The sequence below is a fragment of the Macrotis lagotis genome, chromosome X (genome assembly GCF_037893015.1).
Source record: "Macrotis lagotis isolate mMagLag1 chromosome X, bilby.v1.9.chrom.fasta, whole genome shotgun sequence".
NCBI lineage: Eukaryota > Metazoa > Chordata > Mammalia > Peramelemorphia > Peramelidae > Macrotis > Macrotis lagotis.
Genome location: NC_133666.1, coordinates 68,410,743 through 68,438,678, shown reverse-complemented (window position 1 = coordinate 68,438,678; position 27,936 = coordinate 68,410,743). Strand labels below are relative to the sequence as shown.

Here is a 27,936-nt window from a genome sequence, read left to right as displayed (position 1 = left end):
ATCTACCGTACTGCTTAGCTGCCCCAAGGTACTGATTTGCACTAGTAAGAGGAATTTAGATCAGTGTGATCAAGGTCATGTTCCACTGTGCCTTATAAAACTTTTGATGTATTATACTTGATATCTATTAAAATTCTCAACTCCTGTTTATATGAACTGCTTTCTGGTCTAGGCTCCTCTATCCTATATATGCACACTTGCTTTCTTTGTGAAGTTTTGCATTTACTCCTATTAAATCTTATCTTCTTAGAATTACTGCATCATTCCAAACTTTCGAGATTCTTTTTTGCCCCATTGTTGTCATCCACATTAGTTATCGTTCTTATCTTCATGATTTTGGTAACACAAAGGGCATTTGCTCTTAAAATGAACTGTTTTAAATGTTACCATTCAGCATTCAAATTTGACTGCTGAGAGAGCAATTCCAATGGGCTGGCCATGTTGTTAGAAAGCCAAACAGAGGGGCGGCTAGGTGGCGTAGTGGATAAAGCACTGGCCCTGGAGTCAGGAGTACCTGGGTTCAAAGCCGGTCTCAGACACTTAATAATTGCCTAGCTGTGTGGCCTTGGGCAAGCCACTTAACCCCATTTGCCTTGCAAAAAAAAAAAAGAAAAAAAGAAAGCCAAACAGAGCTTGCCAAAAACATGATTTGATGGAGAACTCACCCAGGGCAAGTGCTCACGATGGGGTCAGAAGAAGTGATACAGGGACACCCAGAAGGTCTCAAAAACTTTGGAATTGTTTGGGCAGCATGGGAAACACTGGCACAGGACCACCCAAAATAGTGTGCCCTCATCAGAGAGAGGGCGGCGTTCTATGAGCAAGGCAGAACATAAGCAGCTCAAAGGAAACCTGGGGGGTAGGTGTTATCTTGATCCCCATTTTACACATAAGGAAACTTTGGCAGACAGATGTGAAGTGACTTGTCCAGGGTTACAGAGCTAGTAAGTATCTGAGACTGGATTTAAACTCAAGTCTTTCTGACTCTAGGCCAAACTTTCTATTCACTTGCTACTTTGCTGCTATTATGGAACAACTTTTTTGTTGTGCCCTACTTTTTGGGACCCCATGGACCATAGCATGCCAGGCCCTTCTGTCCTCTATTTCTTGAAGTCTGTCTTCAATCTTTCCCAATGAGTCCTGTCTTCTCATTATGTGGCCCAAGTATTTAAGCTTTGGCTTGAGAATTTGACCTTCCAGGGGCAGCTAGGTGGTGCAATGGATAGAGCACTGGCCCTGGAGTCAGGAGACCTGAGTTCAAATTTGACCTCAGACATTTAAAAATTGCCTAGCTGTATGATCTAGTCACTTAACTCTATTGCCTTAAATAAATAAAAAAAATTTTAAAAAGAGAATTTGACCTTCCAGTGAATAGTCTGAATGATTCTTTAAGTATTGACTGATTTAATCTCCTTGTTGTCTAAGGGGTTCTTAAATGTCTCCTCTAGCAACACAATTTAAAAGTGTGGATTCAGCAGCACCCAGCTTCTCTGGTTCTCACAGCCCATCTGCTACTGGAAAAACCCTAGCATTGGGGGCCTTTGTCTCTGCTTATTTGCAAACTGTTTAGATTTGCCATAGATTTCCTTCCAAGGAACAAGCACCTTTATTTTTTCTTTAGTTTGCGCCACATAGCCACCCCGAGCAAACACCTTTTAATTTCATGGTTGGAGTCACCATTTCCATTGATTTTTGAGCTCAAGAATATAAAATCTGACAGTTTCCGTTATTTCTCTATTTGCCAGAAAGTGATGGGACCAGTTGCTAAGAACTTAGTTTTTTTGATAATAAGCTTCAAGTCAACTTTTTTTAGGTTTTTGCAAGGCAATTGGGTTAAGTGACTTGCCCAAGGCCACACAGCTAGGTAATTATTAAGTGTCTGAGGCTGGATTTGAACTCTGATCCTCCTGACTCCAGGGCCAGTGCTCTATCCACTGTGCCACCTAGCTGCCCCTAGTTCTTCTACTTCTAAAAACAGCCTGCTCTCCTAGTAATGCTCAGTTCAAGTATCGCTGAAGCTGAGCTTGCAGAATCTTAAGCATAAACTGGGTGGTGGCTAAATAAGCACAATTATTTGGTAATTTACTGAAAACTGTGCTCAATGTCCAAATTATTAAGCAAATGTTCAAATTATAAATTTATTAATAATTAATTTTCATTGAAGAAAACTCTGAGTCTCTTCTCTGTGACTTGCCTAGAAACTCCTTGGGATTAGTTACCATTTCTTAAAGTATTATTCTTCTTTGTAGTGCTTTTAATAGATAACAGAGTGACCTGGGCCCTGGGAATGAGAAAGAGGAAAAGGAGGAAGAGGAAAGGGAAAAAGAAGAGAAGATATTGGGTTACATTTGAGAACCCGTGTATATGTTCAATGATCTCAAATTGTTTGCTATAGCAAGAACACATCTCTTTAAACATCATTATTTGTCTATTAAGGTCAAATGACTGTGACTACAGATCATGGAAGACAATAATTTCAGAAGAATAAAAGATGCAAGTGACCCAAAGGCCAAGACACTAATTCCATTCAATTCAACAAGCATTTATTAATCACTGACTATGAGCAAAATTCACTGTGCTACGAATCTAAAGACAAAATTGAAACTGTTCCTGTATCAAAGAGCTTACATTTTGAACCTAATGGATAAAAACTAGCAACATGTAATACTGGTGGGGTCCCAATTCATGAGTCCCATCCTTAGGGCTATCTTTTAACCTTGTGCAAAGGTCAGTCAAGAGACCTAATTGATTACTTCCAGTAACTGCAATATCCTTTGATATACAAAAGTCCTTTGTACAAACAAGTGTACTAATTCTATTGGAAGGTCTGTCCTTCTGGTGGTGCCAATTTGTGACCTCCAGATCTACGTTCAAATACACAACTATTTCTCTGAGATCATTTCTTCTCTCTTCCTTTCTCCACTTTCCCTTATATGACTGAGGGTATGTCAGACGCCTCTTTGCTAGAATATCTCCAGACTTCCAGGCCATTGGGTGAGCACAGTAAACAAAATATTCCAACTTGCTAGGGAGAGAGCTTCACATCTTGTGAAGTCTATTTGAGACCAGTACCAACCTGAAAATTATGGAGATGGAAAGAAAGGAAGAAAAAAAGGAAGAAAGACAAACAGACTTGTACAGTCTATTTCAGACAAGTTCCAACCTGAAAATTATGGAGGTGGAATGAAAGGAAGAAAAAGGAAGTCAGACAGAAAGGCAGCAGAAGGAAAGAAAGAAAGAAAGAAAGAAAGAAAGAAAGAAAGAAAGAAAGAAAGAAAGAAAGAAAGACTTGTTAAGTCTATTTCAGAACAGTGCCAACCTGAAAATTATGGAAGTGGAAAGAAAGGAAGGAACAAAAGGAAGAAAGACAGGGTCAGCTAAGTGGCACAGTGGATAGAACCAAGGAATGGATGAAAGAAATAAAGATAGATGGAAGGAAAGAAGAAAAGAAATAAGGAAAGAATGAAGAAGGAAAGACAAAAGAAAGAAGGGAGGGAGGAAGAAAAGAAAGAAAATAAGACAGAAGGAAGGAAACAAAGAAAGAACAAAAGAAAGGAGGGAAGGTGGCAGGGAGGAGGGAAAGAATAAAGGTAATGATGATGGAAGGAAAGAAGGAAGAAGGGAGGGAGAGAAGGAGATAGGAAAGAAAGAAGAAAAGAAGTAGGAAAGGAAGAAAGAAAAATGATAGAAAGAAAGGAAAGAATAAAGAAAGCATAAAAGAAAGAAGGTAGGAAGGAGAAAAGGAAGACGGGAGGGAAGGTGTAAGGAAGGAAATAAAGCAATGAGGATAGAAGGAAAGAAGGAAAGAAAGAATGAATAAGTGAATGAAAAATATAAGAAAGAAGGAAATAAAGGAAGAAAGACAGAAAGTAAGAAATGAAGAAGAACGGGGAAAGAGAGAAAGAATGAAAGTCAAAGAATTAAAAAAAGGAAAGAGGAAAGAATGGAAGAAAAAAATTTGAATGAAAGAAAGAAGAAAAGAATGAAAGAAAGAAGGAAGGATGGAAGGCCTGAAAGAAAGAAAGGAGGGAGGGAAGATGGAAGGAAAGAAAGAAAGAAATGAAGATGGAAGGAAAGAAGGAAAGAAAGAAAGGCAATGAAAAATAGAAAGGTAGGAAAAGAAAATAAGAATGAAAGAAACAAAGAAAGCAGGAAAGAAGGAACCAAGGAAAGACAGAAGGAATGAATGAAAGAAATATAGATGGAAGGAAAGAAGGAAGAAGGAAGGAAAGATGAAAGAAAGAAGGGAGGGAGGAAGGAAGAAAAGAAATTAAGATAGAAGAAAGGAAACAAAGAAAGAATGAAAAAGAGGAGGGAAAGAAGGAAGGAATGATGAAAGGAAAGAAGGAAGGAGGGAGGGAGATAGTAAGGAAAGAAAGAAGAAAGGAAAGAAAGAAAGAAAAGAAGGAAAGAATAAAGAAAGCAGGAAAGGGGGTGGCTAAGTGGGGCAGTGGATAGAGCACTGGCCCTGGAGTCAGGTGTACCTGAGTTCAAATCCAACCTCAGATAATTAAAAATTACCTAGCTGTGTAGCCTTGGGCAGCCACTTAACCCCATTTGCCTTGCAAAAACGTTAAAAAAAAGAAAAAAGAAAGAAAGTAGGAAAGAAAGAAGATAGGAAGGAGAAAAGAAAGATGGGAGGGAGGGAGTAAGGAAGGAGAGAAGGAAAGGAAAGAAGGAAAGAAAGAATGAATGAGCGAATGAAGAAATATAAGAAAGAAGGAAAGGAAGACAGAAAGTAAGCAATGAAGAAAAGAAAGAGTGAAAGAATGAAAGACAGAATTTTTAAAAAGGGAGAAAGGAAAGAGGAAATAATGCAGGGAAGAAAGAAACATAGTTTGAATGAAAGAAAGAAGAAAAAATGAAAGAAAGAAGGAAGGAAGGAGGGAAAAAAGAAAGAATGCTGGGAAGGAGGAAAGAAAGAATGATAGAAGGGAAGGAAGAAGGAAGAAAGGAAGAAGTTAGGAAGGAAGGAAGGAAGGAAGGAAGGAAGGAAGGAAGGAAGGAAGGAGGGCCCCAAAAGAAAGGAGGGAGAGAGACAGTAAGGAATGAAAGAAAGAAAGAAATGAAGACAGAAGGAAAGAAAAGTCAATGAAAAATAGAAAGAAGGTAGAAAAAGAAAGAATGAAAGAAACAAAGAAAGCAGGAAAGAAAGAAAGGAACAAAGGAACCAAGGAAAGACAGAAGGAATGAATGAAAGAAAAACAGATAGGTGGAAGGAAATAAGGAAGAATGAAGGAAGGATGAAATAAAGAAGAGAGGAAGGAAGAAAAGAAAGAAATTAAGAAAGAAGGAAAGAAACAAAGAAAGAATGAAAGAAAGGAGGGAAGGTGGCAGGGCAAGGGAAAGATGGAAGAAAGGAAGAAACGATGGAAGGAAGAAGGATGGTAGGGAGAGAGGGATATGTGAAGGAAAGAAAGCAGAAACGAAAGTAGGAAGGAAGAAAGAAAGCAGTAAAGAATAAATAAAGCAGGGAAGAAAGAAAGTAGAGAGGAAAAAGAAAGATGGGAGGGAGGAAGAAAAGAAAGAAAGAAAGAATGACTATAAGGAGGAAAGGTGGGGGAAGGATGGAGGAAGAATGGAGGGAAGGAAGGAATAAAGGAAGGGGAAGGGAGAGAGAAAGGGAGATATTAAGGAAAGGAAGAAAAAAAGAAAGATGGAAAGGAAAGAAAGAGAGATAGAAGAAAAGAAAGATAGAATGAAAGAAAAAAGAAAACAGGAAAGAAAGAAGGAAATGGGAAGAAAGAAGGAATGAATAAAGGAAAGACAGAAGGAAAGAAAAAGAGAAAGAATGTAAGACAAAGAGAATAAAAGGAAAGAAGGAATGAATGTAATAAAGAAAAATGAAAGAAAAAGAAGGAAAGAATGAAAGAAAGAAGGAAGAAAAGATGGACAGAAGAAATAATGGTGGCAGGGATGAAGGAAAGGAAGAAAAGGAGAAAGAAAGAAAGAAGGAAATAAAAAAGATAAAAAGAAAGAAAGAAAGACAAAAGGTAAGAAAGACAGAGAAAATGAAAGAAACACAGAAAGCAGGAAAAATGAAGGAAACAAGGAAATAATGAACAAAAGAAAGAAAGGAGGAAGGAAAAAGAAAGAAAAAAGACAGAATAAAAAAGATAAAGAAAGGACAAAATAAAGACAAAAAGAAGTGATAAAGTAGGAAAGAAAGAGGAGGAAAGCAAGGGAGAAGGAAAGAAAAAAGATAAACTATTGAAAAAAAGGAAAAAATGAAAAAACGAAACAAGGAATTAAAGAAAGAATTTAAAGAACAAAGAAGGAAGGATGAAAGAAAGAAGAGAGGGAGGTATGGAAAGAAAGATAGAAGAAAAGAAAGAATGAAGAAAAGAGAGAAAGAAGGAATGAAAGACACAAAGAAAGCAAGAAAGAATCAAGTTAAAAAGGAAGGAAAGAATGAGAGAAAGAAGGAAAGAAGGAAGGATGGAAGGTTGGATGAAAGAAAGAAGGAAAGAAGGAAGGATGGAAGGTTGGATGAAAGAAAGAAGGAAAGAAGGAAGGATGGAAGGTTGGATGAAAGAAAGAAGGGAATAAGGAAGGAAAGACTGAAATAGGACAGAAGGAAGGAAGGAAGGGAGAGAAAAAAGAGAGAAATAAAGAAAGGAGGGAAGGTTTGAGGGAGGTGGGGAGGGAGGGAGAGAAGGAGATGTGAAGGAAAGAAATAAGAAAAATACGTAGGAAAGTCAAGAAGAAAGAAGGAAAGAAAAATAGAAAGCAGAAAGAAGGAAGGAGAAAAGAAACATGGGTTGGGAGGAAGGAAGGAAGAATAGAAAGGAAGAAAATAAGATAGAAAGAAGGAAAGAAAGATGGAAAGAAGGAAATAAGGTGGTTGAGCGAGGGAAGGATGGAAGGAAGGAAAGAAGAAGGAAGGGAGGGAGGGAGAAAGGGAGATATGAACAAAAGGAATAAGACAGGAGGAAATGAAGAAAGAAAAACAAAAGAAAGAAGGAAACAAGAAGAAAAGGAAGATGAGAGGGAGGGAGAAAGGAGGGAAAGAAAGAAGAAATGAATGAAAGAAAGAATGCAGAACAGAGAGAAAGAAAGAATGAAAGAAACAAAGAAAGAACCAAGGAAAGAAAGAAGGAATGAATGAAAGAAAAATGGAAGGAAAGAAGAAAAGAATGAAGAAGGGAGGAAGGAAGGAAGGAAGGAAGGAAGGAAAGAAGGAAGGAGGGAGGGAAGGAAGGAAGGAAGGAAGGAAGGGAGGGAGGGAGGGAGGAAGGGAGGAAGGAAGGAAGGGGGAGGGAAAAGGGAAAGAGGGAGCGGGATATTAAGGAAAGAAAGAAAAACAAAGATGGCAAGAAAGAAGGAGAGAGGGGCAGCTAGGTGGCACAGTGGATAGAGCACCAGTCCTGGAATCAGGAGTATCTGAGTTCAAATCCAGCCTCAGACACTTAATAATTACCTAGCTGTGTGGCCTTGGGCAAGCCACTTAACTCTAATTGCCTTGCAAAATCCTAAAAGCTAAAAAACAAACAAACAAAAACAAAAAAGAAAGAGGAAAAGGAAGGAAGGAAGGAAGGAAGGAAGGAAGGAAGGAAGGAAGGAAGGAAGGAAGGAAGGAAGGAAGGAAGGAAGGAAGGAAGGAAAGGAGGTTGGAAGGGAGGGAGGGAGGAGGGAAGGGAGAGAGGCAGGGAAATATTCAGGGAAGAAAGAACAAGGGAAATGGAAGGAAAGATAGAATGAAAAAGACAAAGAAAACAAGAAAGAAAGAAGGAAGGAAGTGAAGAAAGAAAGATAGAAGGAAAGAAAGAGAGGAAGAAAGGAGGATAGACAGAAAGTAAGAAATAAAGAAGGAAATCAAGAAGGAAGAAAAAGAATGAGACAGAACAAGAAGGAAAAGAGAAGGAAAGAATGAAAGAAAGGAATGTAAGAAAGACAGAGGAAGGAAGGAAGGAAGGAAGGAAGGAAGGAAGGAAGGAAAGAAAGAAAGAAAGAAAGAAAGAAAGAAAGAAAGAAAGAAAGAAAGAAAGAAAGAAAGATGAAAGGAATGATGAATTTTATCTTATTTTTTTAATTTTAGAAAGGGTTTTATTTATTTTGAGTTTTACAATTTTCCCCCAGTCTTGCTTCCCTCCCCCCACCCCCGAAACGTCTTTACACCGTTCCCATAGTATGCATTGATCTAAGTTGAATGTGATGAAAGAGAAATCTTATCCTGAAGGAAGAAACATATTAGTGTGACATACAGCAGAATTACATAATAAGACCACATTGTTTTAAAAAATTAAAGGTAATAGTCTTTGATCTTTGTTCAAACTCCACAATTCTTTCTCAGGATACAGATGGTATTCTCCATTGCAGATATCCCAAAATTGTGCCTGATCGTTGCCCTGTTGGTATGAGCAAGTCCATCAAGGTTGATCATCACCCTCATGTTGCTGTTAGGGTATACAATGTTCTTCTGCTTCTGCTTATCTCACTCAGCATCAGTTCATGCAAATCCTTCCAGGCTTCCCCAAATTCCCATTTCTCCCGGTTTCTAATAGAACAATAGTGTTCCAGTATATAGTACATACATATACCAGAGTTTGTTAAGCCATTCCCCAGTTGATGGACATTCCCTCAGTTTCCATTTCTTTGCCACCACAAACAGAGCTGCTATGAACATTTTTGTATAGGTGATGTTTTTACCCCTTTTCATCATCTCTTCAGTGTATAGACCCAGTAGTGGTACTGCTGGATCAAATATACATTTTGGGCATAATTCCAACTTGCTCTCAAGAAGGAATGGATGAGTTCATAACTCCACCAACAATGTATTAGTGTCCCAGATAGGAATGATGAATTTTAGAAGGGAAGGAGGGAGGGATGGGGTACAGAAGGATAGAAAGGTTGAAATAAAGGTATAAGGAAAAGAAAGAACAAAAGGAGGGAAGTTAGCAGGGAGAGAGGAGGGAAGTTAGGAGGAATGAAGGAATGAAGGGAGGAAGGAAGGAAGAAGAGAGAATGGAGAGAGGAAGTGAGATATTAAGGAAAGAAAGAAAAAGAGGGAGAGAAGGGGGAGAAAGAATGAAAGAAAACAGGAAAGAAAGAATGAAAGGAAGTAAGAAAGACAAAAGAAGAAATAAAGAAGGAAAGAAAGAGAATGAAAGACAAAGAAAGAAAAAAGAAGGAAACAAGGAAAGAAGGAATGAATGTAAGAAGGAAAGAAAGCTAGATGGAAGAGAGGAATTAAAGAAAGAAGGAAGGATGGGTGGAAGAATGAATGGTGGGAGGGAGGAGGGAAGGAGAAAGAAAGAAAGAAAGAAAGAAAGAAAGAAAGAAAGAAAGAAAGAAACAAAGAAACAAAGAAACAAAGAAACAAAGAAACAAAGAAACAAAGAGGAAAATAAGAAGTAAAGAAAAAGTAAGAAATAAAGGAGAGAGAATGAAAGATGAAGAAAGAAAAAAGAAGGAACAAGGAAAGAAGGAATGAAAGTAAGAAAGATAGATGGAAGGGAAGAATGAAAGAAAGAAAGAAAGAAAGAAAGAAAGAAAGAAAGAAAGAAAGAAAGAAAGAAAGAAAGATGGATGGAAGAATGGTGGGAGGGAGGAGGGAAGGAGAAAGAAAGGAAAGAAAGAAAAAAGAAAAGAAAACTAAAAATAGAAAGAGAAAACAGGAAAGAAAAGGCAAAGTAAGAAATAAAGAAGGAAAGAAAGAGGAGAGAGAATGAGAGACAAAGAAAGATAAAAGAAGGAAACAAGGAAAGAAGGAATGAATGTAAGAAAGAAAGATAGATGGAAGGGAAGAATGTAAGAAAGTAAAAAGGAAGGATGGACAGAAGAAAAAATTGTGGGAGGGAGTAGGAAAGGAGAAAGAAAGAACGAAAGAAAAAGACGGGAGGGAAGAAGAGAAGGTGACAGAGGAGGGATTAGGGAAGGAAGGAAGCAAGGAAAGAAGCAAGGAAGGAAAGGAAGGAGGAAGGAGGAAGGGAGAAGGGAGAGAGGCAGGGAAATATTAAGGAAAGAAAGACAAAAGAAAGAAAGAGAAAAGGAAAAATAGAAAGAAAGAATGAAAAACAATGAAAACAAGAAACAAGGAAATAAAGGAGTGAGTTAAAGATAGAAGGAAAGAAAGAAAAAAGAAAGGAAAATAGACACAAAGTAAGAAATAAAGGAGGAAAGAAAGAAAGAGGAAAATAAAGAATGAGATATGGAAAAAAGAAACAAGGAAACAAGGAAAGAAAATGAATAAATGTAGAAAATAAAGATAGATGGAGGAAAGAAAGAAGGAAAAAATGAAAAAAGAGGAAGGAAGAAAGGAAGTATGAATAAAAGAAGGGAGGGAGGGACAGAGAATGGAAGGATAGAAAGAAATAATGATAGAAGGAAGGAAAGAACCAAATTAGGAAAGGTAGCAGGGAGGGAGGGAGGAAGGAAGGAAGGAAGGAAGAATGAAAGAAACAGAGAAAGCAGGAAAGAATGAAGGAAAAAGGAAATGAATGAAAAAATAAAAGAAAGATAGAAAGAAGTAAGGAAAAAAGAATTAAATAAGATAAGAAAGGAGGAAAGAAAGGATGAAAGACAAAAAGTATTACAGTAGAAAGGTATGAAAGAGGAAAGAGAGAAAGTGTTAAAGAATGATGGAAAAAATAAAAAGGAAAAAAGGAATTAAAGAAGGAAAGAATGAAAGCAAAGGAGGAAGGACAAAAGAAAGAAGGGAGGGAGGAGAGAAATAATGAAAGAAAGAAGGAAAGAAAAAGAATGAAGAAAAGAGAGAAAGAAGGAAAACCTGAAGCAAGCAAGAAAGAACCAAGAATGAAAGAATGAAAGAAAGAAGGAAGGAAGGAAAAAAGGAAGAGAGGGAAGAAGGAAGGAAAGAATTAAATGAAGATAAAAGGAAAGAAAGGAAGAAAGGTGGCAGGGAGGGAGGGATAAGTAAAGAAGGAAGAAAGGAAGGAAGGAGGAAGGAAGGGAGGGAAGAAGGCAGATATGAAGGAAAGAAATAAGACAAGAAAGTAGGAAGGGAAGAAAGAAAGAAGGAGGGAAGGAAAAGAGGGGGAAAGAAAGACAGGAGGGAGGGAGGAAAGAAGGAAAGAAAGAAATTAATATAGAAAGAAGGAAAGAAAGAACAAAAAAAGAGGTAATATGGATAGAAGGAAGGGGAGGAGAGAAGGAAGGAAAGAAATAAGAAACAAAAGTAGGAAAGGAAGGTAGAACGAAAGAAAAAAGAAAAAAGAATAAAGAATGCAGAAAGAAGGAAAGAAGGAGAAAAGAAAGACAGGTTAGGATGAAAGAAGGAAAGAAAGAAGGACAGAAGGTAGGAAAGAAAGAAGAAGAAAGTAAAGGAGGTAAGATGAATGGGAGAGAAGGATGGCTGGAAGGACGGCTGGAAGGAAGGAAGGAAGGAAGGAAGGAAGGAAGGAAAGAAAGAAAGAAAGATAGATGAAGAAGGGAGAGAGGGAGATGTTAAAGAAAGAAAGAAAAAAGAAAGATGGGAAAAAAGAGAGAAAGACAGAAGCAAAGAAAGATTGAAAAAAGATAAAGAAGAAAGGGAGAAAGAATGAAAGAGACAAAGAAAAAGAAAAAATGAAGGAAATAAAGCCATTAATGAAAGAGAAAGAAAGAAAGAATGAAAGAAAGAAAGAAAGAAGAACAAAAGGAACAATGAAGGAAAGAAGGAAGAAGGAAGGGTCAGAGGAAGGAAGGATAGAAAGAAAAATAGAAGGACAGAAAGAACAAAAGGAAGGAAGAGGAAGGGAAGGAACGGGGAAGGATGGAGGGAAGAAAGGAAGCAATAAATGATAAAAGGAAAGAAGGTAGGAGGAAAGAGAGGGGGAGACAGCACAAAAGGAAAGAAAGATAGGAGATAAGGTGGCTGAGAGGGAGGGAAGGAAGGAAGGATGAAGAAGGGACAGAGGGAGATGTTAAGGAAAGAAAAATGGAAAAAGAAAGATGGGAAAAGAGAAAGATAGAAGGAAAGAAAGAATGAAAAAAAGATAAAGAAAGGGAGAAAGAAAGAATGAAAGAGACAGGGACAAAGAAAAAATGAAGGAAATAAGAAATCATGAATGAAAGAGAAAGATTGAAGGAAAGAAAGAATGAAAGAAGGAAGAAAGGAACAATGAAAGAAAGGAAGGAAGGAGGAAGGGATGGAGGAAGGAAGGACAGAAAGAAAGACAGAAGGACAGAAAGAACAAAAGGAAGGAAATGGAAGGGAGGGAGGGAACAAGGAAGGAAGAAAGGAAGAAAGGAAGGAATAAATGATAGAAGGAAAGAAGGAAGGATGAAGGAAAGGGGGAGGGAGGCAGGAAGGAAGGGAAGAAAGAAGGAGATAAGGTGTCTGGGAAGGAGAGAAAGATGAGAGGTAGGAAGTAAGGAAGAGAGGGAAGCAGGGAGGAAGGAAGGGAGGGAGATATGAAGGAAAGAAATAAGAAACAAAAGTAGGAAAGGAAGATAGAAAGGAGGAAAGAATAAAGAAAGCATGAAGAAAGAAGGAAGGAAAAAAGAAAGATGAGTTGGGATGAAGGAAGGAATGAAAGAAATAAATTAAGACAGAAGGAAGGAAAGAAAGAAAGGAGAAAAAGGACAGAAAGGAAGATGGTTAGGAGGGAGCGAGGGATGGAGGGAAGGAAGGAAGGTAGGAAGGATGGAAAGAAGGAAGGATGGAGGGAGGGAGAGAGGGAGATATGAAGGAAAGAAAGATGAAAAGAAAATAAGAAAGGAAGAATGAAAAAATAAAAGAAGGAAAGAATAAAGAAAGTAGAAAAGAAAGAAGGAATGAAGGAGAAAAGACAGATGGAATGGAGGAAGGAAAAAAGAAATGAAGAGAGAAGGAAAGGAAGAAAGAAAGAAAAAAGAAAGAATGAAGGTACAAAGAGAAAAGATAAGAAAGAGAAAAAAATGAATGAAACACAGAAAGCTGGAAAGAATGAAGGAAAGGAAAATAGAATGAACAAAGTAAAGAAAGAAATATAGGATGGAAAGAAAAAGGAAAAAAGAATAAAAAAGATGAGCAAATAAAGGATAAAAAAGACAAAAAGAAGTAATAAAGTAGGAAGGCGAAAAAGAAAAGGATAAAGAATGATAGAAACAAAGAAGACAAAAGGAAACAAGGAGTTAAAGAAGGACAGAAAGAAGGAATGAATGAAAGAAAATAAAGAAGGACTAAAGAATGAAGGGAGGGAGGCATGGAGGAAAGAATGAAAGAAAGCTAGAAAGAAGAATGGAAAGAAAGAAAGAAGGAGTGAGAGAAATTAGGAATGAAAGAGGCAAAGAGAAGCAGGAAAGAAAGAACCAAGGAAAGAAGGAAAGATTGAAAGAAAGAAGGGTGAAAGAAAGAAGGAAAGAGAGCAGGTAAAGTGGCTGGGAGAGAGGGAGGGAGGGAGGGAAGGAAGGAAGGAAGGAAGGAAGGAAGGAAGGAAGGAGAGAAGGAAGGAAGGAAGGAAGGAAGGAAGGAAGAAAGAAAGAAAGAAAGAAAGAAAGAAAGAAAGAAAGAAAGAAAGAAAGAAAGCAGAAAAGAATGAGAGAAAGAATGATAGAAAGAAAGCAGGAACAAAAGAACCAAGGAAAGAAAGAAGCAATGAATGAAAGAAAGATAGAAGGAAAAAATGAAGGAAGGAAGGCTTGGAAAAAAGAAATGGGGGAGGGAGAGAGGAAGCAAGGAAAGAATGAAATTAAGACAGAAGGAAGGAAACAAAGAAAGAACCAAAGAAAGGAGGGAAGGTGTCAGGGAGGAAGGGAGGGAGAAGGAGGAGGAAATGAAAGGAGGGAGAAGGGAGAAGATGAAGGAAGGAGGACGGGAGGGAGAAATGAAGGAAAAATAAAGAAAAGAAAGAAGGAAAGGAAGGTAGGAAAGAAAGAAACGAAGGAAGGAAAAGGAAGGAAGAAAGGAAGTACAAAAGGAGGATGCAAAGTAAAAGAAAGATAAAAAGCTAAGAAAGAAAGAAAAAAATAAAAGAAACACAGAAAGCAAGAAATAATGGAGGAAATGAAGAAACAAAGAATGAACAAAGGCAAGAAAAGAGGAAAAAAGAATGAAATAAGATACGGAGGAAAGAAAGGATGAAAGACAAAAAGAAGTAATAAAGTATGAAGGAATGAAAGAAGAGAGAGCAATAAAGAATGATAGAAATAAAGAAAGAAGAAAAATTAAATAAGAAGGAAAGAAGGAATGAATGAAAGAAAAGAAGGATGAAAGGAAAAAGGGAGGGAGGCATGGAGGAAGGAAAGAATGAAAGGAGGAAGGAAGGAAAGAAGAAAAGAGAGATTGAATGAAAGAATGAAGAAAAGATAAATAAAGAAAGAATGAAAGAATGAATGAAGGAAGGAAGGATAAAAGGAGGGAGGGAAGGAAGGAGGGAGGGAGGGAGGAAAGAAAAAATTAAATGAAGACAGAAGGAAAGAATGAAAGAAAGAGAAAAACAAAAGAGGGAAGGTGGCAGGGAGGGATTAGGGAAGGGAGGAAGGGAGGAAGGAAGGAAGGAAGGAAGGAAGGAGGGAAGGAGGAAGGGAAGGAGAGAGGGTGATATGAAGGAAAGAAAGAAGACAAGAAAGCAAAAAAGGAAGAAGGAAGGAAAAGGGGAGAAATAAATTATTAAAAAATGAAAGAATGAAAAAAGGAGGTAAGGTGGCTGGGAGGGAGGGGAGGAAGGAAGGAAGGATGGAGATATGAAGGAAAGAAATAAAAAAAGAAAGTAGGAAAGGAAGGAAGAACAAAAGAAAGAAAGGAGGACAGAATTGGAATGAAGGAAGGAAGGAGCTAAGGTTGTTGAGAGGGATGGATGGAAGGAAGGAAGGAAGGAGAGAAGGAGGGATATATTAAAGAAAGAAAAAAGAAAGAAAGAATGAAAGGGAGAGAAACAATAAGACAAAGAAAAAGGAAACAAGGGAAGGAACAAAGAATGAATGAAAGAAAGATAGATGGAAGGAAAGAAAGAAGGAAGGAAGAAAGGAATGATGTAGGGAAGGAGGGACGGAGGGACGGAGGAAGGATAGAAAGAAATATAGAATGAAGGACATAAAGAACCAAAGGAGGGAAGATGGCAGGGAGGGTGGTAGCGAGGAGGGAAGGAAGGAAGGAAGAAGGGAGGGAGGGAGAGAGGGAGATATGAAGAAAAGAAAGAAGACAAGAAAGTAGGAAAGGAAGAATATTAAAGAAAGGAAGAAAAAGACAGGAGGAAGGAAGGAAAGAAAGAAAGAAATTAATAGAATGAATTAAAGAAAGAAAGAGAGAGAGAAAAAAACTAGGTACAGTGGCTGGGAGGTAGGGGAGGAGGGAAGGAAGGAAGCAAACAAGGAAGGAAGGAAGGAAGAAGGGAGGGAGGGAGATATGAAGGAAAGAAATAAGAAACAAAAGTAGAAAAGGAAGATGGAAAGAAGAAAGAAAGAAGAAAGGACAAAAGAAAAACAAGTTGGGATGAAGGAAGGAAGGAAAGAAAGAAAGAAATATGAAAGAAAGAAGGGAGAGAAGCATGGAGGGAGAGAGGAAGGAAAGAATGAAAGAAACCTAGAAGGAAAGAAAGAAGGAAGAAAGAAAGAAAGGAGGGATGGAGGGAGGAAAGAAGGGAAGAATGAAAGAAAGATAGAAAGGAGGAAAGGAAAAAGAAAGAAAGAATGAAAGAAAGAAAGGTAGAAAAGAGAATTAAAGACAATAAAAGCCGGAAAAAGGAAATAAAGAAGCAATAAATGAAAAGCAAGCAGGAAGGAAAGAATAAAAAAAAATAAGAAAGGAGGAAAGAATGGAAGAAAGATAAAAAGAATTAAGAAGGAAAGAGAGAGAAAACAGGAAAGAAAAAGAATGAAACAAAGAAGAGAAACAAGGAAACAAGGAAAGAAAGAAGGAATGAAAGAAGGAAAATGAAAGAATAAAAGAAGGATGAAATAAATAAGGGAGGGAGGTATGGAAAGAGGAAGAAAGGAAAGAACAAAAGAAAGATTTAGAGAATGAAAATGAAAAAAATAAAGAAGGAAAGGAAGAAACAACAAAAGAGACAAAAAGGAAACACGAATGCAAGGATTAATGAAAGCGAAAGATAGATGGAAGGAAAGAGAAGGAAAGAAGGAAGGAAAGAAAAAGGAAGGAAGGGAAAAAAAGGAAGAAAGGAATGACAAAGAGAAGGAGGGACGGACAGAAGAAGGATGGAAGGAAAGCAAGAATGAAAGGAGGGAAGGTGTCAGGGAGGGAGAGTGGAGGGAAGGAAGGATGGAAGGAAGGACAGAAAAAAAGAAAGAAGAAAAGAAAGAGAAAAACAAGAGAGAAAGAGAGAATGAAAGAAAGAAAAAAGAGCAAAAGAATAAAAGAAACAAAGCAGGAAAGAAAGGAGGAATGAATTTTAGGCAGAAGGAAAGAATGAAAGAAAGAAGGAAGGAAGAAAGGCCCAAAAAAGAAGGGAGGGAGGAAGGAAAGAATGAAAGTAAGACAGAAGGAAGGAAAGAAACAAAGAAAGAACCAAAGAAAGGAGGGAGGGAGGAGGGAAAAGATGAAGGAAGGAAGGAAGGAAGGAAGGAAGGAAGGAGGGAGAGAGGGACATATGAAGGAAAGAATGAAGAAAAGAAAGTAGGAAAGGAAAAAGGAAGAAAGAAAGAAAGAAAGAGAAAAGAAACAAAGAAACAAAGATAAAAGGTAAGAGATAAAAAAATGAAAGAAACACAGAAAGCAGGAAAGAATAAATGAAACAAGGAAATAAAGAATGGATAGAGGAAAGAAAGAAGGAAGGAAAGAAGGAAAAAAGAAAGAATGAAATGAGGAAACGATAAAAGAAAGAAAAAAGAAGTAATAAAGTAGGAAGAGGAAAGACAGAAATAAGGAAAGAATGATAGAAACAAAGAAGAAAAAGGAAACAGAAGGAAAGAAAAGGGAATGAATGAAAGAAATGAAAGAAAAGAAAGACAAAAGAAAGAAGGGAGGGAGGCATGGAGAGAGGAAAGAAGGAAACAATGAAAGAAAGAAAGAGAAAAGGAAAGAATGGAGAAAAGAGAGAAAGGAATGAAAGAAACAAAGAAAGGAGATAAAGAAAGACCCACGGAAAGAATGAAGGAAAGAATGAAAGAAAGAAGGAAGGAGGAAAGAAATGGAGGGAGGAAGCAAAGAATTAAATGAAGACAGAAAGAAACAAAGAATAAAAGAAAGAAGACAAAAGAAAGGAGGGAAGGTGGCAGGTAGGGAGGGATGAGGGAAGGGAGGAAGGAAGGAGGAAGGGAGCTATGAAGGAAAGAAAGACAAGAAAGGAAGAAAGAAAAAAGAAAGAAAGAAGGAAAAAAGAAAGACAGGTGGGAGGGAGGGAGGAAAGAAAGAGAAATTGATATAGAAGGAATGAATGAAAAAAGGAGGTAAGGTGGCTGGGAGGGGAGGGGGAAGGAAGGAAGGAAGGAAGGAAGGAAGGAAGGAGGGAGGGAGGGAATTATGAATGAGAGAAAGAAGGAAAGAAAGAAAGAAAGAAAGAAAGAAAGAAAGAAAGAAAGAAAGAAAGAAAGAAAGAAAGAAAGAAAGAAGGAAAGAAAGAAATCTAAAAAAGAAAGAATGAATGTAAAAGAAGGAATGAAGGAAGAAAGCAAGAAAAAATGGTCAACTGCAGCTTTAATTACTCACATGAGTTGTTTGTCTTTAATCCTCAGAGACCTATATGACATTAGGGATATATTACACTTTCTTGGGGGCATAAGTCTAATCTAGGGAGTATGGAGTCAAGGAGTATGAACAGTTTAGCCATTTTTCTTTAACAGTTCCAAATTGAGATCCAGGATGGTTAGATGCCACCCCTCAGTCCCTTCAACATCAACACCAGAGACACTTTGAAACCCATTGAATTTTCCACAAAAGTTGCCATGTTGTGTTTTTTTACAGCAGTGTTATAGTTTAAAGCAACCAACTGTGGAGCAGTTGTACTTTTTTTTTTTTTGGTTTATCCAGAAGATAAGTACCCATTATAGCAGACAATGTCATTGATTTTCAGAGTGACTATTAGATTTTTGAGTAATAATTCTTAAATATCTTATAATCAATTCAACAAATTCAACAAGCATTTTTAGGCACTCAAAATGCAGGGGGCAGTGCTTGGTGATGAGGAGACAGACAACAAGTAAATGAGTGTATATTAAGCACTTATAATGGCAGACACTACACTAGGCATTGGGAATTATTGAGCTGGAGTAAGCTTCAAGATGAAGAGCTGGGATATGCTAGAGGAGTCTTGGGACTATAGAGGATAAGAGTGCCAGGCTTGGAGTTAGGAAAACTCATCTTCTTGAGTTCAAATTTGGCCTCAGATACTTACTAGCTGTATGAGGCTGGGCACATCACTTAACCTTGTCTGCCACAATTTTCTCATCTGTAAAATGAGCTAGAGAAGGGAATGGTAGATCATGTCTGTATCTTTGCCAAGAAAACCCTAAACAGGGTTACATAAAGGCAGATGTGACTCAACAGCAACAAAAGATAGTCTGAGTGCAGCCTGGAGAGGATACAAAGACAAAATGAAATCAGTCTCTGTGGTCAAAGAGCTCTCATTTTGCTGGAATGTAATTAAATTATCGACATGATCTCAAAAATTACATTAAGGAAAAGACATATAGAGTGTACTGCAACCTGCCTACAATCCTTGATTATTGACTCTTCATTGAAAATATAAACAAACAATTCATCTGGAGCAACAAAAGGGCAAGAATAGCAAGGGAACTGAGGAAAAAAATGCAAAGGAAGGTGGCTTAGCTCTACCAGATCTAAAACTATCCTATAAAGCAGCAGTCATCAAAACTGCTTGGTACAGGTTAAGAAAGAGTCATGGATCAGTGAATGAGGATAGGTTCAAAAGAAACCAGTCATTTACTGTTTGACAAATCCAAAGATATCAGCTTCTGGGATAAGAACTTAGTATTTGACAAAAATTGTTGGGAAAACTGGGAAAAAGTATGGCAAAAACTAGGCATATACCCACATCTTATACTCCATACCAAAATAAGGTCAAAATGAGTACAGGATTTATACATAACATGCAATACCATAGATAAATTAATAGATCAAGAAATACTCTATCAGATGTATGGAAAGGGGACAAATTGATGACCAAGCAAGAAATAGAGTATATTATAAATTGCAAATAAGTGATTTTGACTATATTACATTAAAAAGTTTCACACTAAAAATCAATGCTGCCAAAATTAGGAAAGCAGAAAACTGGGAAACAAACTTCTTCACAACTAAGAGTTTTGATAAAGGTCCCATTTATAAAATATATAGAGAACTACATCAAATTTATAAGGTTACAAGAACTGTTAAATTGTCAAATCAAATGTTAAATGGTGAAAGGATATTAACAGGCAGTTTTCAAATGAAGAAATTAAAGCTATATATAATCATATGAAAAAATGCTCCAAATCAATAGATTAGAGAAATGCAAATTAAAACAACAATGAGGTATTACCTCATACTTATCAGATTGATCAAGATGAGAAAAAGGGAAAATGATCATTGTTGGAGAGGTTGTGGGAGAACTGGGGACATTAATGCATTGCTGGTGGAGTTGTGAAGAGATCCAACCATTTTGGAGAGCAATATGGAACTGATCAATAAAAGCAAAGGGCAATAAAACTGATCATACTCTTTGATCTAACTATCTCAGTTCTAGGAGTACATTCAAAAGAAATATCAAAAAATGGGAAACATCTTACATGATCCAAAATATTCATAGCAGCTCCTTTTGTAGTGGCAAAAAATTGGAAACTGAGATTTCCGTACATTGGGGAATGATTGATCAAATTATTGTATATGAATATTATGGAATACTATTATTTTATAAGAAATCATAAATGGTTGGACTCTAGAGAAGAATGAAATGAGTTACAGGATCTGATGCTGAGTGAAGAGCCCAGAACCAAGAGAACATTGTACACATTAACAACAGCATTGTGAGATGATCCACCTTGATGGGTGCAGCTCCTCTCAGAAGTCCAGAGAGCAAGGACAACCTGTAGGAGACTGGCTATGGTCAAAGCTATCCCAATCCAGAGGAAGCAAATCAAAAGAAAAGGGAAAAAACCCTTTCAGAATCTGATAAACACTACATTCACTTTTTAAAAAATATCTCTTATGGATTTCTTTTTTTTATTTTTACAAGAAAATGGGGTTAAATGACTTGTCCAAAGTCACACAGCTAGGTAATTATTATTAAGCATCTGAGGCCGGATTTGAACTCTGTTTCTCCTGATTCCAAGGTCGGTGCTGTATCCACTGCACCACCAAGCTGTCCCATCCTATGTATTTCTCTCCCTTACTCATAATTCTTCATATGGAAAACAACTAATCTGTAAACATGTTTAACACATATGTATATGTACAATATTAACCTGACTGTTAGTGGCTGAGGGGAAGGCAATGGGAAGGGAGCATGAAAGGAAATCTTGTAACTTAAAAACATAATATGCATATGGATGAAAACTGAAAAACTTCCATAACATGTATTTGGAAAAAGAAAATATCAATTAAAAAAACAAAAAAAAATCAAATATAAGCAAACCTTTCAGAAGTGTTTTGATGATGTTCACTTGTGTTGACCATGTGAATAAACACTGAAATTTAAAAGTTATTTATTTCTTAAGCTTTTTTTGAAAGGGAAAATCTCTACTTAGCCAGTATTCAGATTAGCCCATACATTTCACTTCTCTTTGTATTCTTGAGCTTCCAAAGAGTCCTTGCTTGATTTTCAAATAGAGGCCCTGGGTTTCCATTCCAGCTCTGCTATCTGCTACAGCAGAGGCTTTGCCTTTTGGGACTTAGTTTCCTTCTCTGGGAAAAATGAGGCAATTGACCTAGTTGACCTGTGAACTCCAATCTGGTTCTAAATCTATCAGCCTAGGATCTAGTTATTTACAATGCTTGGTAGCCTAGCACTTCTGGAAGCTTGGGAATTGCATGTTCCGTGCTATTAAGAGATCTTTTTCCAGGGCTGAGTTGAACACAGTGTTATTTCATGACTCTGTGAAAATCAACCAACGGTTACAATCTGAAATTTACTGATGTAATCCTTTTCTGTCAATATTCCTCGTTCTATATAAATGGAAAAAAAAAGAATTTAAAACTAGAGGGGGTATGTTTTTGTATGTGATAAGGGAGTTGTTTGCAGATTCAAGAACAGTGTCACATTCATCTCTGAGGAGATAGTTAAGATATTTAGAAACAATTCTTTCCTATGACTTCCTCAAAATGTTTCCTTGAGAAAGTTCTTTAAGAAATTGCTTTTGGGGAGGCTAGGTGGTGCAGTGGATAGAGCACAGGCCCTGGAGTCAGGAGGAGCTGAGTTCAAGTCCGACCTCAGACACTTCATAATTCCCTAGCTGTGTGGCTTTGGGCAAGCCACTTAACTCCATTTGCCTTGCAAAAACCTAAAAAAATTGCTTTTAAAGTTAAGAAATAAGCAATCAAATCCAAGAAACATTCACTAAGCAATTAATTCTTTGCAAAGCTCTTTGCCAAGTGCAGAAGTTACAAAGACAAAGCAGAAATGACTCCCTACCCTCAAAGAGTTTGCAGTCTATTGGGAAATCACCATGTCAGTACCATCTGAAAAGTTATATTCCCAAGATCAGTCACTGTCCGATATTTTCTTTAAGCTGGAAAGGAAATTGAAGGTCTAATCTGGTATTCTCATTTTAGACATGAGCAAAGTGAGGTGCAGAGAGCTTATCCAACTTTCCCAAAGTCAAAAAGAGAATGGCAGAGGCTAAGGAAAGACTAGTTCAACTGGCTGCTCTCCACACCAGCAATATAAAAGCAATTTTTTTCTGCTTTTAATCAGAAGGCTTCTTGTGGCCCCTCAACTTCATTCCCTAGGCCACAATTCAGTCTGTCACTGGTTCTCTAATCCTCTCAGTAGATATTAATTCATCTCTGGCAGAATAATGTTTCAGGAGGAAGTAGATACCTATATAGCAAAAGCTCCTTGCCTAGGATTCAGGTAACATTTTTAAATGCAGCAAATGCTATCAAATGTACAATTGCCCATTTATATAATCCTATTTGCTTTTGGAGCTGGTGTATCTGCTGGTGATCCCTCTTTGCAGGTGTAGCCAGGAGTGACCAGATATCCTCTTCCTTCAGTTTTAGTCTGCCACCTCTAGCAGGTAGTACCAACAAGACCCACCTCCCTTCTACATTCTATATACTGTAGCCCCATTTGTCCTCCTGGCTCTTTTTCACAAACTCTATTCCATCTCCTACCTCCAAGCCTTTGCAACGACTCCCTTTTCACCTTCCTTAAGCCTCATTTTCCAGACCTCCCAATTGCTGGAGCCATCATCCCCCTTCTACTTTGCATTTGTCTTATATGTTTGAACTCATCTCTGAATATTTTCTTTCTCATTGGAAGGTGAACTCCTCAAGGGTAGGAATTGTCTTCTGTGTTTGTATGTCACACTTGCCTATTACCCTCTCAAACTCCAGAAGCTTCCTATCAACTCCAGGATCAAATACAAAATCCATTGTTTGGTTTCAAAGCCATTTACAAAGAGGTCCCCGCCTACCTTTCTAGTCTTCTTACAACTGACTCTCTCCTCTATGCAAAGACATTGACCTTCCGGGTATTCCATGAACCAGACACTTCACCTCTTGGCTTCTAGCATTTTCTCTGGCTGTTCACCATACCAGCAACCTCTGGTGCTACTGGCTTCATTTAAGGCCCAACTACAAAAATATCTCTACAGTAATCATTGTGGGTTTACTCTAGTGTCTTTTCTCTTAGTTATTTCCTGTTGATTTTGGATGGTGATGATGATGATGATGATGATGATGATGTTTATTCTTCCTTCTGAAAGAAGATTATGATGGCAGTAGATCAGAGGAAGGCCTCAGAAGGCACAGTTAGAATTGGGCTTTGAAAAACAAATCCGAATTCAAAAGGTATAGAAAGTCCAAGATTCAGAGGCAGGAAAGCATAGGGTCTGGTGGAGTGGAGATTACATTCCCAAGCCAATAGGCAAGCCTTGGAGATTTCTGAGCAGAGGGGTTCAATGCTCCTGAAAGGTCTTGATGGACAGTAATATGAAGGATGGGAAAATGGTGTCCCTGAGCTTGTGTCCGGGAAATTGAGTGGAAGCAGGAAGATCTAATGGATGTTCATAACCGTCGAAGTAAGTGCACATTTGAACCCAGGACCTCCGGAGTATTGGCTGAGCTCTTTCCTCTGAGCCCAAGTTTTGTCTAGAGAGTTTGGTAGTAGAATGCATACAGAGCACTGGTACCTCAATATACCAGGAAGGATGTCAGGGTCGCTTCCGGGTGGCAGGTCTCTTAGTCCCCTCCCCCCATGGAAGCCCTCGGAGTAGGGTTTTGCAGCTGGGAAAACTTTTAAGGGGCTAAAAAGCCAGGAAAGCACGAAGGACCCCCGCCCCCCCCCCCCCCCCAGGCCTTTCCTCTCCCGGCCTTTACCCACAGTAGGCCTCCAACTCCAGAAAGTTCTTTCGAGGTAGGCTCTAGAAGGCAGATGCATGGGGGGAGGGGCGGGGAGCTCCGCGGCTCCCTCAGGCCCCGCCCCGCCCCACGCCTCGGCCCCACCCCACCGGGCCCCGCCCCTCCCCGCCCCACTCTCCCTTTCGCCGCGCCTTTCTGACGTCGATGGCCCCGCCCCCTTTCCTTCCGGCTCCCTGGCGCCGTCGGCGCGCAGGCGCAGTGCCCCCTGCTTCCTCCACCTTCTTGGGAAGGCGCGGTGGGGAGCCGGGCCGCTCTCCGCCTCGCCCCCTCCCCCGCCCCAGTGGGCCGGGGCTGCCTGTGGAAGTCTCGCGAGGCTGGGCGGCCGCTCCCCCGTCCGCGGGGCCCTGCCCTCCGCCCTCGCCTCGGGAGAAGCCGGAGCCCCTGGCTGCGCCCCCGCCCTCCCCCGCGGCGCGGAGCCGGAGCCGCCCCCTGCCTCTCTCCGCCCCTCTGGGGCTCAGCGCCCTCCTCAGCCCTCGCCACCGCTGCCGCCGCCAGTCGGGCACCGGCCGAGTGCGGCTCGCTGCCCCGGGCTGAGCATCCTCCGCCGTCCCGGCCGGCCGCCCCCCATCCGGGCAGCGGCCCTGCCCTCCGCTTCGGGGGGCCGCCCGCCAGCCCCGCGGGGCCGGGCCCCAGTGTCTTCGCCGCCCGGAGGAGGAGGCGGCGGAGGCGGCCGAGGGACCCGTGGCCCCCTCCCCCTCCGGGTGTGTCCCATTAATGGCGTCGGACAGCGACACTGAAGAGTTCTACGATGCCCCGGAGGACGTGCACCTGGGCGCCGGCTTCCCCTCCGGGTAAGGAGATGCCCCCTCGCGGGCCCTGGGTGGGGGAGGGACAGCGCTCCCCGGGGCGCCTGGGGTTCCCGCACCTCTGCCTCGGGCCGCCCAAGTTAGGGGAGAGCCTCCTTGAGCCTGGGCCCAGCTCCTCCGGGAGCTCCTAACCCGGCCCGCAAGGCCCGGGGTAACGAACTTTTCGCCCTCGCGCTTTGCCTTCCCCCCACCGCTTCCTTAGAGGGGGAAGCCGGGGGAGCCCAGATCCCCCCCAACGCGCCCGACCATCCTTTGGGACCGTTCCCCCCTGCCCCGGCTTTGCGTCCCTGGCCGTGCCTTAGACGCCCCCGCCGCCTCGCTGGGGGGGCCCCCCTTCCCGGGCCCCGAGGCCGCTGCCTTGACTTCCCACGCCCCGGGCAGTCCCCCGTTCTGCAGGCTAGAACGAGAGGAAGTTCCGTGGGGCCGAAGCTGGGAGCCCAGGGAGCTGTTCAAATTGGTCTGTTCACCCCGTGGCCAGTCCTTTCCCTTGCAGACTGCCCGGGACGCCCAGGGCAATCGGAACGGGTGCCCGCGCCTAGGTGCCCGCCCCGTGCTCCAGGGACCCGACACAACTCCCAGTCCTCGGCTCGTTCCGGCACTTCTGTTCTGAAGGGTCCTCCCCTTCTCCAGAAGGAGAAGGTGCACACTGGTCAACCCTGCAGCAGTCCGAGCCCAGGCTCCTGACTGACTCTTGGGCAGCTCCTAAGTGGACCACTCTGGGCTGGGCCATTCCCACCACCGCGCCTCAACTGTGTACTTGCACCACGCTGAAATCAGCGGGCCACCTGATGGGAAACGGTTGGGACCTCTGATTTGGTTTGAATGCTGGGGCCAAGAGAGATGTCTCATCAAGGCAAAGAGTAGGGCGGATAGCTTCATTTCCAAAATCCAAAACTGAAAAGTTTGCCACCTTGCAAAAAGGATTTCAGCCAGAAACCTCCATCCTGACGATCTCAGTTTTAAAATTAGAAGAGACCCTAAAAGTGAGTTTTTTCCAGGCCAAGCCTCTCCTTTGACAAGAGTGGGGACTCAGAGGCCTCCCCCACCCCCCACCCCAGCTTATCTGTTCAAGGTCAGCCACATAAGGAGTACAGGGAGACTGGGATATGGAACCCAGTTCCAAACCCAGCACTTCTTGCAGTGCACCAGTCTCTCCCATTTTCCAACACTCGCTCTAAACCTGCTGCAGCATCTTTCTCCTTGTCCCTCACATGATGCCATTTACTCTCGAGGTGACAGTTGGAATTCTTGGAAATATTAAGTCCTAATAATGCAGTGATCTTTGGCTCCCATAAGAAAGACTGAATCTTCCAGGAACTTGGAGGTGATAACTCTCACTGTCTTTTGCCTTTCACACACCTCATGTGTAGTTGGGGGTTCAGTTGAATAAATGGGGGAACCAGGATGGTGAAGAGCCTTGAGTCCATGAGTCATTTGAAGAATCCCATCCATAGCAGCTCTTTTCAGGTAATGAAAGACTGTCATGTGAAGGGAAGATTAAACTTGTTTTGCTTGGCCCCAAACAAAGTCATGGGGTGAGGAGGGAATTTTCACTAAAAAGAAAACCTGGGGAGCTGGTGGTTATTCCCTCCCCCCCTCCAGGTTTTCTAGCAGAGGCTGAGCAACCACTTGGGGAGGGGAGGGGTCTGTTAATGTGTGTGGAGGCCCTTTTATGTATGGTCTCTTCCAACCCCAATTCTGTCATTCCTTACTAGCATCCCAAACTTGTGGCTAACTAGTCTGTGTGTTAACATCAACCAAATAAAACTGGTTAGGTTTATTTTACCTCCTGGAACATTGCAGCTTCTCAGGCTCTTTGATACTCCAATCCTTGAGAACTAAATGTCTCTTGGGACATAGCTTCCTATTTTTAACCCAAACCTGCCCTAACTCCTCACCATGTCTAGTTAGTTCTATAGTTAGAGCTGCTTAGTGATGTCTGTGTGTGGATTTCACTTCTCCTTGTTGTAGCAGTAGCAAGAGAAGGGAAAGAGGCCTTGGAACTCCAGGAACTTCTTTCTCCCAAGGAGTCAGTCTAAAGAGTCACCAGTACTAGACAAGAATATTTTCTTTTCCCCTTTACTACGTCTGTAAGCGGTTTTGCTAAGGTAGAGCCTGCCTGGTACTTGGTGTGAACCAGGATGACCAGCAATCTCTAGAAAACAGTGGATACTTCAGAAACCATTCTGTACTATCAATTTTGTTTGAGGATATAATTTTTGGTAAGAAATTAAATCATTGCAAACTCAAAGTGGTAGTTGAGACTGTTCAATGAGAGTAGAGGGGGTATTTTGACTCTTCAGCTGGCTTACATCATGCAAGTTCCCTCATTTTTCTGGGCCTCAGTTCTTATCTGTCATTTAACACAGGAAATAGTTAAATTAGAAAGTTTCTAAGAAAGAGCCTTGAATTTCTGATATTGTGATCTTGTTGGATTTCTGTCTCTATATTGCCAGTGCGGAGTGAATTGAATGTGAGAAATCAGCCCAGTCCTATTACATCAAACTTTTTTGACTAAAGTTAATTGCTTTCTTGATGTTTTTTCCACCTGTAGTTTTAATATGCTGTAGTTTTCTGATAAAGTTGGAGATGCTCTCTGTCTTATGAAAATGCTCAAAAGCCCCCAAAGCAATCCATTTTGGAAGGGAACTTTTTCTGTGCTTGACTTTAGAGGCTTTGAGCAGATCATTAGACTGGAACTTTACCTACCCAGGAGGCCTGAGAGAAAACATGATTTGGAACCCTTTGGACAGAGAGAACTAGAGAACCTGCTCTTAATCTTATTCTCAACTTGCTGGTTATATTGGCAGGAAACAGCTTTTCAGGTCCTGTGGGTATAGGGTATATCAGCATTTACTATTGAATAGACTGAAGCCCTTTTAATTTTAACTTGGTAAATTTGGATCATACAGTCAGAGAATCTTTGAATTAGAAGGAATTTTAGCCTTCCCATATCACCATGGGGAAACTGGACCCATAGAAATGTTAACTTACCCAGTGACCCTGGCAATGATACCATTAATTTTGTTTCATTAAACATTCACAGGACTTAATCCTTTAGAACTCATCTTAAGGTGAGGTTTTAGTGTCCACACATATTCTTTAGACAATATCTGTGAGATTGTCCCAGTGCTAACCATGCAGGCCTTGCTTGACCCCGCCCTGTTTTGTAATGGGGAAAATTGCATTCCTGATATATGGCTTTTTCCCTCACTTCCTGAAGAGGAAATACCAGGAGAGGTGGTATAGCCTGTACAATGGTATAGCTCCAATATGAAGCATGGCGGTCCTAAAAATTAATGCAATTGGGACTTCTTTAGTGGAAGCAATGTACTCAAGAAAATAAGGGATATGACAGGCTTGCTGTGGTCTCACTGAGTATACTCTGTATCGTGAGTATTACACAGCCAGATTGTAAAAAGTTCAGAGGAACATTGGGTTCTGTGAGCTTTCAGCCATATCTCCAGCAAGTGGGTATACCCAATCAGTTTGGTCTGGGCCTGGCTTGGAGGATGGGGAGTTCAGCTGAAAGTCAAAGCAGAAGGGGGCATATCTGAAAGAAGATTACAAAGTAGAATCATTAGGACTTGGCACCAGATTAGAATAAGTAGTAAGAGTAAAGAGGGCTTGGGTAACTAGAAGGATGATGATGCTCTTGATAGTGTCAAAAGGGGAGAATATTTTCAGCAAAAGGTAAATTCTGTTTCCACATGTAAAGCTTAAGATGTCTAC

The 27,936-nt window shown here is 40.3% G+C and overlaps 2 protein-coding genes across 2 annotated transcripts in view; one reads left to right on the top strand and one right to left on the bottom strand.

The window, feature by feature from the left end:
• Positions 1-23,128, bottom strand: part of KLHL13 (kelch like family member 13) — a 320,339-nt gene extending 297,211 nt beyond the window's left edge. The window contains exon 1 of the mRNA XM_074208734.1: positions 22,453-23,128. The gene's annotated coding sequence lies outside the window, so the exon portion shown is untranslated. The remainder of the gene's footprint in view (positions 1-22,452) is intronic.
• A 552-nt stretch (positions 23,129-23,680) lies between these two features.
• WDR44 (WD repeat domain 44) overlaps positions 23,681-27,936 on the top strand; it is a 92,489-nt gene continuing 88,233 nt past the window's right edge. The window contains exon 1 of the mRNA XM_074204935.1: positions 23,681-24,189. Within this exon, the coding sequence (XP_074061036.1) occupies positions 24,113-24,189 (77 nt within the window). The 5' untranslated portion in view covers positions 23,681-24,112. The remainder of the gene's footprint in view (positions 24,190-27,936) is intronic.